General features: G+C 43.2%; 1 protein-coding gene across 1 annotated transcript in view; it reads left to right on the forward strand.

Moving 5' to 3' along the window:
* Positions 1 to 12269, forward strand: part of ERBB4 (erb-b2 receptor tyrosine kinase 4) — a 300889-nt gene that overhangs the window by 195759 nt on the left and 92861 nt on the right. The window contains exon 20 of the mRNA XM_085299544.1: positions 7503 to 7688. Within this exon, the coding sequence (XP_085155670.1) occupies positions 7503 to 7688 (186 nt within the window). The remainder of the gene's footprint in view (positions 1 to 7502; positions 7689 to 12269) is intronic.

The raw sequence follows: 12269 nt of genomic DNA on the forward strand, positions 1-12269 counted from the left end.
AAAAAAAAAAAAAAAAAAAAAAAAAAAAAAAAAAAACTTGCAAATATATAGTGAGCCAGACTCGGTAAGAGCATGAAGGTACCTATTCCTGCATCAGTAGGGCCTGCTGCTTCCTCTAAGACTGGCACAGAACGTTTGATCCAGAGTGTTTAGACGTCACTTATAAGAGAGAGTGTTCAAATCCTTGATTTGTGCTAGTTTCAAGTGTTGGAGGAAAGTAGAACATCTCTCTTTCTCCTCTTGTGTGCACTTGAATTCAGTGTCAACAGTGCAGGCAGCACCTCTGCAGTGGTGAGTCAGTACGACTGCAGACGCTTGCGACGTGCAAGTGTGGCAACAAGCAAAGGAGCCTCAGAGGGCACGTCTGCCCCAAGAAACACGGCATGCTCAAAGACTCTGATGCAGTCTCCAGAAAAGGCTGCGCATCTGCGCAGCCACCAGCTGGCAACCAGCCGTGCTCCTGCACACCAGATCGCATGCTGCTGTAGTGTTTCCATTGGGTTTGTAAGTGGTATATCAAATTTTATAGCCCTTACTGTGGGTCTGGGTTTGTTTTGCACTCTTAGTTTTTATCCTCTAATGCTTTGGGTGTAGGGATGCACCCAGACCTTTCTGATGGAGTGTATTAGTTTCACCGTCTCAGTGGTGTGGCACACTGGTACTCCAGTCATAGCATGCAGCCACTCTGCTCACTGCCCCAGGGATTTCTGGTCGAGCCCCTCATTGGAAGCTGAGATTAAAACCCTGAAAGTGAAAAGCTCAGGGCTCTGGCCACAAAGTCCTCCTCCACCCATTCAAAGCCTGTGGTCTCTTTAATTGTGAGAGTTTGTCCTGGTTTTGAGGAAACACACAGAGACTCATACAGTCCATCTTCTCTGTTCACATCTAGCTTCCTTAGCATGCCTTGCTGAAATAAAACAAGCATGGGGAGAGTTTCTGGCAGGTGACAGTTCAGGCCAGCAGCACGTCTAACTTCCTTGATACAGCCGGACTTTGGGTTACAGCTCTGGTTATTTCACACTCTGGCAGCCAGACTTGATGTTGCCAGACTTGGTATTTCCACACTGAAAAAAAGCAGTCGGTCATGTGAGCGTGAACAAAGAATTTGGACCCGAATGTGCACTGTTATGCTTCCATGCAACAGGCGTGAGACTGTACCAACTGTAAGTATTCATTTTTTCTGCTTGGAGTATGGATGTGGATTTATAGAAAGATATGTAGAGAGTTTGTTACAGGTGGCCTATGTGTTGTCCCCATCTCAGGAGAGCACAGTGCCAGAAAGCTGTTCCATCACAGGGCACGGGACATGCTGCTGTACCCACGTGGCCCAAGTTAAAGCGTGGAGCTCCGCCGTGCGGTGACCTCGGGCTGAATCTGCCTGTGCAGTGTTCAGGTGCTGTTGACTGTATTACACAGCAGTAAAATCAGTTATATAAGCTACTGCCAAGTCTCAAATTTAAGACTTTTGCCTGAAAGCGCCCTGATAAATGTGTCTGCTTCTAATGACTGTCGACGTTCCTGGAAAAGCAGCTATGGAAGTGGGTGATGTTACTGTCCTCCCTCTGTTAGCTGCTGGCCCGCTGTGGGGCTCCGATACCCTGTGTTGGTCCCTATAGCTGCAGCTCTCGTTCCATTTTCAGAAACGGCTGAGACATTTCAGCGGCAGCTTTCCAGAGAGTATCTGCCTGACTGATGAAAAATTTCAGCCCAAAGGTGGGAGGTATAGCCTTGCTGTGAAGCGATTGAAAACAGCATCCTGCATACGAAGTACTGGGGAAACTTAGTGATGGGTATCGTTGTCATACAATAAATGTAGCCGTGTATGTTGTGGGGCGTACGTGTTGTGCTGTCGCTCGGCTTAAGTTTTTATGCAGGCTGCGTATGGGTAAGTCAGCTGTAACGCAGAAGTTTTGTAAGGCCTGGTGGAATATATCTGCAAGGAGGCTTGCAAGCCAAATGCACTGACGCTATATTGGACTGTAATTGGATCTGCCCTGAGGCAGGTCAGGCACGAGTTCCATACAGGTTTCTTTGCCTTAGCCTTTAGAAGCATTGTAAAATGAATGAAAAAAGCAGTGTATTCACTGTGGCATTTTTCCTGTCACCACAGCACGGTTTGTGCTTGCAGAAAAATGCACCGCACAGTAAGAAGTCAGGTTTTAAGTGTTTTTATTTGCTCAGTAATGATTAGAAAAAACGTGGTGTCTTTTTTGTGGTTTCTTATGCTTTGTTTGATTTGGGATATTTTATGGCAAGAACAGTTAGAAGCAGAAGGGTCGGAAACCAAAGGTTTTTCAGATTGCGTCCCCACTTGCCAAACTCTTACCAGGTGCATGTGTTCATCCAGCTTGGCTGGAGCAGTCAAAGCTCTCCGTGGCTGGCAGATCTGCAGCGCGCTCAGGAACGGGGAGCAGCCGCTCAGCCCTGCTCAGGCTCCAGGGGGGCACTGGAAAGGGCACTGGCTGCCCATAAGCAAGCTTGTCTCAGCGCGCCACGTTGTATGGCCACAGGCACCCAGGAAGCTCGTCAGTGAAAGAACAGGCCTTCAGCAGGAGTAGCCTTTTCCCCTCTGAAAGGTGCTTACATCTGATGCAAGGAAACAACAAATATTAGACTGATTCTGTTGTTGGGGGAGTCTGTACAGACAAGAAGATGAGGTTGTCAAGCATAATCCAGGAAAGCACTTGGCTCCACCAAGGGGTAAAGGGCTCTTTTAATGGCAAAAGCTATTAACAGGACTTAAACTCTCCGTAAAGCGGCTTAGGCGAGGTCTCTTGACTGATAAGCGTGTTCATACTTCCTTTGGGGCATGGTTTTGGCCTTGGCACGGGGCTGGCTCGCGGTCAGGTCTGCCCAACGCAGGACCCGCTGGGGCTGCAGGAATTGCCTGTACGCCATCTCTAGCCCCTTGCAAGCAGCCTGGCCAGGGAAGCCTGACCATGTACTAAAGTGTTCCCCGGTGTACAGATTCATGGCAGGACACGTGTGCAGGAGGAGAGTTGTATCCTGGGTYGGTCTGGGTGGAGAATAAATCTCCAACCTGGCCATAGATGTGCATCACTTTGCCATTAGTGGCCCATGCAGCCTGTTGAGCGCCCTGTTTCACAAGATAGGTGGCCAGAGAAACAAAGCCAGTTATCAAAGTATCCTCTTAAGGGATCGATGTGCTGGCTAATATTTATGCTCAGTTGTCAATTGTAATTGCTAACAAGAGCATCTCATGGCAGCGAACAGGGAGGTTAGATATGGCTGTATAAGATGTGGTGTGTGTGTTCCCCCGAGCGCTTTCTTCTCATCGTCTTACGGGCTGGTTTTTCTTCATCAGGGAAGGCTGAGAAGAGAATCCTGTCTTAGTTGGGCTTGTAGTTGCATTGCTGAAATATCACTGAAATTAAAGCTATTTCGAACGTGACTGCCCAAGGTGGATAGATTAAGAAACCATTTTAGTTGGGATTTTCAAAGCTATGTAAAGAAGGAAGGTGAATCAAGTGACCTGTGAGGGGTGAGTGGCTAATGCCTTCGTCATTTCTGTTGACAGCTGCTTTGGGCTTGGATATAACTGTGTGTCGTATCCTTACAGCGACAGGCTGCTCTTGTGAGTTAAATGAGCTCTACTTGTTTCAGCGTGTTCTGGTTAGTCTGATGGGAGGTGCTCGGAGGACTTCTGGTCTCTCTGTCAGTCAGCATTTGCTCCTCAGACCGTACTGGCACGGCTGTGCTGGCAGAAGTCTGMCTCGTAGGTTGGTGAGAGCTCGCTGGCGCTTCCAAAATCACCTTTCCTGTCGGATAGGTTCTTGTGTTACTAACTGCATGTGACAGAGGGCTCAGTCTAAGGCATTAAATTAGCATTGATGCAATTGTTTAACGTAGGGTTGTGCCTATAAATCACAGGAGCTGAGCTTAGTGTGTCTGGTGGCAACAACTAAACATGTTCAAAAGGATTAAAAGAGGAATGGCCACCACTGCTACCTGTGCCCGAGCCAGCTGGCTTACAGCCGCCCTGTGCCTGCCTGCAGCACGCTGCTGTGATAATTAGTGCCCGAGCAGGGTCAGCAAGCTCCAGGAAGAGATCTGCTCCTGCTGGGGAGGAGTTCYTCTTGTGAAGGAGGGTGTCTGATGTCCAGCAGGACCCGTCCAAAACTGCCACGCTCCTGGCATCACTCAACCTCTAATACAAGGAYGCGGTGTCACAGGTGACTCCTGGCAGAGAGTCACAGTACCATATCTTTCTATTTCGAACTTCAGAGGGCTTTTTTCAGGAGAGAGAGATAAAGTGATCTGGGGCCCAGTTCGCACCTCCACTCTAGACTTCCTACGTGACTGGATACTAGGCTGTGTTCTCCTCCTCTTCAGTTTCCTCAGCATTACGTTGGGATGATAGGAACAATTTTCAAGATCATTCCTGTAATTCTGCCGATTGAGTATAGAGACAAGAGCTGCAGATGTAAGATGCCAAAAGATAAGGGAAATTGCAGAGGCCGATTTTCAAAGGTGCCGGTGTCAGACTGCCGACTCCATGAGTTCAGAGCCTTACCAGATTAAGTGTTTCAGGAAATTCAGTCGGGAATCAGGCTGCAGAGTGCCTAATACCRTGGAAATTGTGCCTTTAGGGTCTTTTGCCTCCAAACTGGTTTTAAAGCAAGGACTGTGTTCCTTRGTTGCTGAATAGATTTTAAAAATGCTACCAAGTTGTAATGTTTCTGTTGCTGCTTGTCTGTTTTGTCTAATTAGGCTCTAGCAGAACAATTACAATTTCTTTTACTTTCTGTTTGTGCTGTGCTAGATACACATAACCTTGAATTTAGTTTTCCTGTAGATGCTAGCACAATAAAAATAACAATTTTACTAATGAGAACAGCTATGTGAAGCAAGGATTCATGCTAAATTAATATCCATTAGGGACTTGGACCTATAAAGAAAATTTTCTTTTTGTTATGTTGTGTGTCTTGATTCATTACAGAGCAGGCCATAATATTTTATTTAAAATATTTTTTTCCAGAACCATTGCCCAAAACTAGTGGAAGAATATAAGCTTTCCTGTAATACCAGAATCAGATAAATGACATTTATTGCTTTTATTATTGTACAGAAGTGTCTTTCCTTTTGACTCAAATAGACTTAAAAATGACATGTAGCTGGAGACTAATGGAGCACATGCTTCGAAGCTTTCCGTCTGGGCCCTCAGTGAGCAAAAAGAATAGATTGTCCATGTTCTAATCAGTCCTCATTATCAAGAGAAGTAGTCCCGCTTTGAGTTCCTGGAGTAATTCTTAACTTGGAGAGAGAGAGGGAGCAACAAGTACTGTCCCCAGTGCATCTGCAGGAGAAAAATGAATGGGTAAAAATAAAATAGAAAAAAAAAATGAAACGAGTAATTTTGTTCTTTGAAACTGGATAATGCACCTGTCAACATGTATTTATTCTGGTGGCCTTCAGTGACATTTTCTAGTGACAGCAGAAAAGAGGCTAAGATTGCTTCAATCGAATGTACCCCATGCGTACTTGAGTAAGAGAGAACTATATTAATTTGAACAGGAACAAAAGTACTTCAGCGAAGATCCCGTCTCACTTGCTACATTGGAAGCTTCTTCGACGTTCCTTCTCCAGTCATCCCATCAAATACCCTTATAGGTTTATTTAGTTATTTCCTAGTTATATCCTTCCATGAAGGAAGAAATAGGAAGGCACTCTCGCCTCCCTCCCCAGTGGGGGCCATCTGCTCTTACTGGGGGCRGGGCGGGGGGAACCCTACAATTAGTGTCTTGTACATCTTTTCATCATAACGAAGAAAAGGGAAAAAAGAGAACTATTATGCAAATACTGTGCAATTTTGTTTCAAATATTCTTTGTACTGTGGCAAGCAATTTCCTTTAATACAAACTCAGCCTACTTGCCAGGAATTTTTTTCTCCTTGATATAGGGAAGGAAAAAAAATAGTTTTACGAGTTGAGGTGGGGGAAAGGGGAGATGTGACATTTGTCTGATGCCAACTTTTTCTCATCCTTTTGCTTTCTTCCTTCTGTCCTTCCATCCATCAGTCCTTCCCTCCCTTCCTCCCTYTTACATTATTATAGCTGTTACTCTTTAAGTTCTCAGAAAAATGTTGTTTAGGTTTTGGAGAAGGAGAGACAGGCAAAATAGCTTTACAAAGCCCAGATTTGCCTTCACTCTTCATTGTTCGTTGCCATGAGGAGGTGACCTTCAATGAAATTGGGGACTGAGCTCARTGAATGTGAGAGAAGAGCTTTCTCCCTGCCTTTTTTTGAAAGCCAGTTGCCTGTCATGACAGCTCTACCTGTGAGAACAAATTTGTAAGGCTTTATAAGGAACTCCTGTGGTACTTGGTCCTGCATATCTTACAACCAGTGGGAGATCTGTAAGGTAGGATTTTAGGACTGAATGCCTTAGTCAAGATGAAGTCCTTCTGGTGCTTGGCACTGGACAATCAGCTAGTTGAAAACCTCCAAAAGCCTACAATCTGGAAAGGGTAGCTAAAGTGTAAGGAAGTATTATTAATCCTTCTTATAAGAAAGGAAGGATGATTATCTCCTGTGCAATGGRTGAAAAGTTGAAGCTTGGAAAAATGAAGTGGTTCACCCAAGATCACTTGAGAGAGGACTTTGGAAGACCCGGAGTTGCGCTAGAAGGGTCAGACTTCTAAAGCTGGTRATTTATGTAGTGCTCTACCTGTGGCAACATAGAATGTTAAGTGGGAACACTACTCTGATAGGCTGCTACTGTACCTTCAGGACTACTAGTTTGGATTATTASTGTAGTAATAGAGACTGTAACCTGGTCATATCATAATGACTTAAAAGAAGAAATCTGCTGATGTCTGGTAGGACTTGTGARCGTCAGACACATTTGAAAAGCCCACGCTAAACTGCATGATTCTTAACCCTTTGCAGATTGAACTGTGCTTTGGGAAATTTTCCATTAACATTATCGTTTAACTTAAAAATGCTTAAGCCTATAAARTACTAAGCTTCAAGTCTTTGATCCAGTAAAGCATTTCAGCACGATGTAATCAAATCTCTTGCAGAATTAGGCCTAACAGGGAACAGAACTATGAGTGGCATAGTTTGTGTGCATGAAAAAAATGTTAGTTGATGCCTGATGGGTTGACCACAAACTGGGAAAATAAATTCAAGAAACTAATTCAGGGAAGTAAAACAAAGGGTTCCACCTTTAAGTACAGTCAACTGTGTCACATTTGCATCTTCGTTTTTGCGGCTGTAACAACAAGAGGAATATAAGGCAATGCCAAGTTCCTGATGAGAGTCTTCAGTGGGGCTGTGCMGATACTCTGACCTGATTTTTAGGACCATATAGCATAGAGAACATCAAACCAGATTTTGCCTGAGGATGCTGGCTCACCAACATGGAAATTCATGGTACTTAAGGACATGCTRATCCCCTTTTGATGCTTTATGGGGAATGGGAAATCTATGCATAGAGCCTTGAGATGCAGCRGAATAACCGGGTCCCTTCTGTTGTTACAGGAAGCTCTTATCATGGCCAGCATGGACCACCCTCACCTGGTGAGACTTCTAGGTGTCTGCTTAAGCCCAACCATTCAACTAGTCACTCAGCTGATGCCTCATGGCTGCTTGTTGGATTATGTTCATGAACATAAGGATAATATTGGCTCCCAACTTCTGCTGAACTGGTGTGTCCAAATAGCCAAGGTAAGTAGTTCATGCTCTTCTTTCTCTGATTTTCATRAATAACTAAGTGAAATGCCATGCAAAAAAGCAATGTGGAAAAATTGTTGCTTCCTTTTCTCCTTTTTTCAAGGATGTCGGGTAGCTTTGAAGCATGTGCTATTTTGGGTGTCCAGACCACTGTAGATTGTTAGTAGTACGTGAATCAAAGTTTTTTCATGGCTGTCTACCCACCGAATGTTAATGTGAGCTCACTGAGAAAAAGAGTTGAAGCCCTCTTTCGCATCTGAGGTTGAGCACAGAACRATTTTTCAGCTTCTCCCACTGCTCGCTCTTCAGCCCAGAGTCRGTAGATACCAGTTTGACTCTACGGTGGTTTTCAGCCTTTCTGAATCTGTATTGCCAGCTAAATCCTGATACGTTGTCAATTGTCTGCCCACGTACTGCTGAAAAGATAAATACTTACGTCGTTTCACTCCTGTGGGAACCATCGTGGTTCTGCTGTATTTAAGGCCTATCACAACAGTCGAGGTTAGAGGGTAATATTGCTTGTCTCTGTGGGATATACAGTCCCAAGGACTAGATCCTGCTTTGCTTACTATGGTGTAATGCTCTCTGCCTTCCTGGAGATTTTCAGGAGCAAGAGTTAAACCGTTCTAGTTCAGAAACAGACTGCACTTCAGCTGCGGTGGAACGACTGCATCAATCAAATCCAGCCCCAGTGCACAGTGTTTTTAATGTATGTATTAGTTACTCTCAGTGTATAGGTTTTGAGTRGTATACTTGCAGCATGTTATTGGTAAGTCAGAAGCAGTGACAGGATCTGGGAATGCTAAGGGCCATAGCTTATATTCATTTTAAAGGCTGTTTTGTGTTACCAGAATAGCGTACAACAATGTTACTATGAATGAGAATCTGAAACCCACTTTTTGTTGAGATTTGTTCRGAAGTTATTAATATTTTTAAATTGTTTTGGTTAAAATGAACATCACCCAGAAATGTGTACCCTCTTATAATAAATCTGCAGCATGAAGTGAGTTTGTTACAACATCAATTAATAAATCTTAATTTAAGTTTTAACATTAAACATTTAACACTGCAGAGAAAACTGGAGATTCAGCAGTTGTTTTCCTGGGCAAAATGGTAGTCATCACATACATGTTCGTTTCTTTTAAAAGTTTAAATATGAGATATTTTCTTACCAAAGTGAAAAAATGAGAAATTTTGCTAGTTTTGAGTTTTTCTTCAAGAGGAAGAGGTATCTGAGGTTTATCATTAGTAGACCTTTTTATCCAGCATCACATCTGTTGTCAGACCTACCTGAAGATGACAGGAGATGGAATTGCCATCATGCTTGGTAGAAGGGTTAATAGAAAGAGATGTTCTGAAGTTAACATTTAAAGCTGTCGGAGTTTTATTAGGGGAATGAGTGGAGTAATTTAGGAGAAAAGAAATACATTGAAGTAAACTGAAAGAGGGGAAAAAATTGCAAATTCACATTCTGATCTTGGGGCATTTTGCAGATGTGTTAGTATCTATGATTTTGCCGCGCTGTGGCGGTGAATCAGCCAGAGCTACACAGTATACTAGAATACACTGAGGATTGCTTGTATCTGGAGACTTGCATGAGTATATCCAGAATTGTTACCAGAACAAGGAAGGAGGGGAAGAAAATACATGTTCCTCTTTGCATCTTTTCTCTCAGCACAACCTCCTTCCCATCTGTTTTCCTCTCTCCTGATTGATAGTGGCTGCTATTATGTATTTCAAAAGATTTACCTAGTGCTCTGCATGTAAAGAGAGCACTCTCTTCATCTCTTCTTCATCTTCATTTTGAATTTGGGCATACATACCTGTGTCTGTTCTGAAAGCGCACAGCCATTGACTTACTGGACTAACAGCTGTACTTGCTCTTGCGCTGGACTTCATGTAGGCAGCTAATTTAGCGAAACCAAATAACCCTGATCCATGGTAAAGTCTTGCAGAACCAGCATATCTGTAGGAGAGGCTGTAGAAGGCAGGTCATGGTTTTCCTACGGTGTTTCTTATCGAGATGTAACTGGTTTGAAATGGATTCTCGTTGCGGATGGTTTCAGCACAGCGTGGGGGCTAGATTTAGGTAGGCTTATTTGAAAATTGTTACCTGCTGGTTTTTTTTTTTTTTTGATGGGTGTGTGATGTGGGTTTCTGGGAGAGAGGAGATGAGGCGTTACAGATATTTGTGTTCTGAGATGATGGGCAGCCAAGCAGTGCAAAGAAGTGAAATCGGACGTGTAATATTAACTGATGAACTATCAGGAGAGATTCTTTGTCACAGAAGGTAGCCTGTTATTGAGGGGAAATAGTGAAGTTTAATTAAATTCATCTTCCTCTGTAATGACGATAACCGAGAGGTTAATCTTTTGCCTTGCCTCACATTACAGTGTGAAACTCATCCACTTCTTTACTCGTGAAGGGGACAGCAGTGAGGGAGTGTTTTCTTGAAAAAGCACGGTGCTTGGTACGTACGGCTGACCGATTAGCTCAGGGCCATCATGGTTCATCTGGACTGTTCTCGCCTGGATTCGTGATGTGTGGCTCTTCCTTCTCTGATTTTTACTGTAGTGATCAGTATGTACGTGAAGAAAATCAGTACGTAGTCACAAGGTGGCTTCCATTTTGCTGCTTTTGCCTGCATATCGATGGTATTTAATAGGGCGATGGCTTGTTGTGGTTGAAAAGGCCACCACGGATCCTAACTACTTGCATACTGTGCCAGTATGTTGTAATCCCATCGCAGAAGTAAACTCCAAAGAGCTGAAATGTTCCTTTAACTCAGGCTCTTTATTTTCTTCTTGCTTTTGAAGACCTTGAGTGACAGTTGAGTGTTGGAACTCTTTCCCATTGTGTATCTTTATGCATAGATACAGTTTATCTTAATTATTATCTATGAAGCTATCACTGAAGAGAGGAAGGAGGTAGGGGGCACGTGATGGTATGCACAGTATGTAATGGGTAAGTGTAAAGTGAATATTGCTTAGAATTTTCTGTGTTGCATTGCATTTTCTAATAGGATATGGGAATACCTCTTCCCTTGCCAGCTCTAAGACTATAGCACTAATTGAGGTTAGAGGAAAATGTTTTGGAAGTGATGAAGAAAGTCTCTGCAATTCACCTGATCCCCAGAAGAGGAATAATGTGCTGCTTGGAGCCTAGCAGCAGGGGAGTGGTAGTACTTGTCTTCCACTCATCTGTCACATTTAACACTGACTAGGAATCAACTTGCAGCCTTCAAATAAGGAAGATCCAATTTGTCTGCAAGTAGCCAGGTTTCCAGAGGGATCAGTGTGGAAGGTGGATGTTGCATCAAATGCAACTTCTCTGCTGTATCACTGACAAGAGCATGTGCATCTCGTGTACCTGTATGACTGCACTCACATTTCAGGCTCATTCTGAAGCTATTACAGCCTGAGAATGCCTCCCCATATTTTGCTTTTCTAGACTTTTGGGAATGAATTGCTGTGCCTTTCTGAAGGCTGCCAAAAAACGTGTTTACCAACGTCATAAGCAGCAAAAACATTTAGGGATCTCCTTTTTCCACTGCCTGAAACAACATCTAATATATGTTTCATTAGATACATCTTTCTACCCTTACCTTCCTACTTTTCTATTGTGAGACTTTTCCCCAGTGAGAGCAGGATGGAAGGAATTAGAAGTRCCTTGATTCCAAAGTTCAGGATGATTTTTGTGAATCACTTTAAGTTGCTACTGCAATACAGTGCTTCCCTGCTGTGCTTTTTTCCATCTGTCAATGTGCGGGCATTTATTTATCGAAGACATTGCTTCAGAGTTCATTTGTTCCAGGCTATTCATTTCCATATGTTGTACTTTTGTACAATGAGATGCAAAAACTAGTTAGGTGCTATGCCTGGTTGTCAACCTGCTTGTGGCTCTGGAGATCCTTTCTGAAGGTTAACTACGTGGTGGTTACTAAGTATTACCTACTGCCAATTGAAAGAAAGCATGGATGATTTTTCCTTTTGCTTACACGGATTGTGTTGAATTTATTCCGACTGTTATATAATTGTAGGGTAATTGTGTTCTCTTTCCAGAAGCTTTTGGCTTCTTATTTTATGGATGGAAGTTATAAAAACAGAGTAGCCCCCAAGCATTCTGCATAAAGCATGGTTGTTAGCAGCTGTGGCTAAGGAGGTTCTGTCCTTCTGCTTTCCGGATAGACGAGGCGTCTTTTTGGTCTTGCTTACGTGTTTCAGTTGGAGACTGAGCGTTTAACACTTTACTTCAGAGTTTAACAGAGTTTAGCTCAGTGGGTTTTTTGTGCAGTTTGATGTCTAGCAAAGCAGTAAGCTATTCGCACGTATCAAGGTACTTCCTGGAGTGGGAGTAAGAGTGACCAGCTTGCTGGCCTTAGGGCAGAGAAGGATGCCATGATAGTTCATGAATGTCCATGGTGTTGGCTACTTGAAACAGATTGAGAAGCAAATTTTGCAAGGTTAGAAGTGTACATCTGAGCAGGTGAATTATTCTTGCCACTTACTGTGAGCTACCTGAATGTAAACTGGGAAGACCAAAAAAAAAAAAAAAAAAAAGTGTTGTAACATTCAT

The sequence above is a fragment of the Rhea americana genome, unplaced genomic scaffold, assembly GCF_003343005.1.
Source record: "Rhea americana isolate MKP2758 unplaced genomic scaffold, rheAme1 scaffold_15, whole genome shotgun sequence".
Taxonomy (NCBI): domain Eukaryota; kingdom Metazoa; phylum Chordata; class Aves; order Rheiformes; family Rheidae; genus Rhea; species Rhea americana.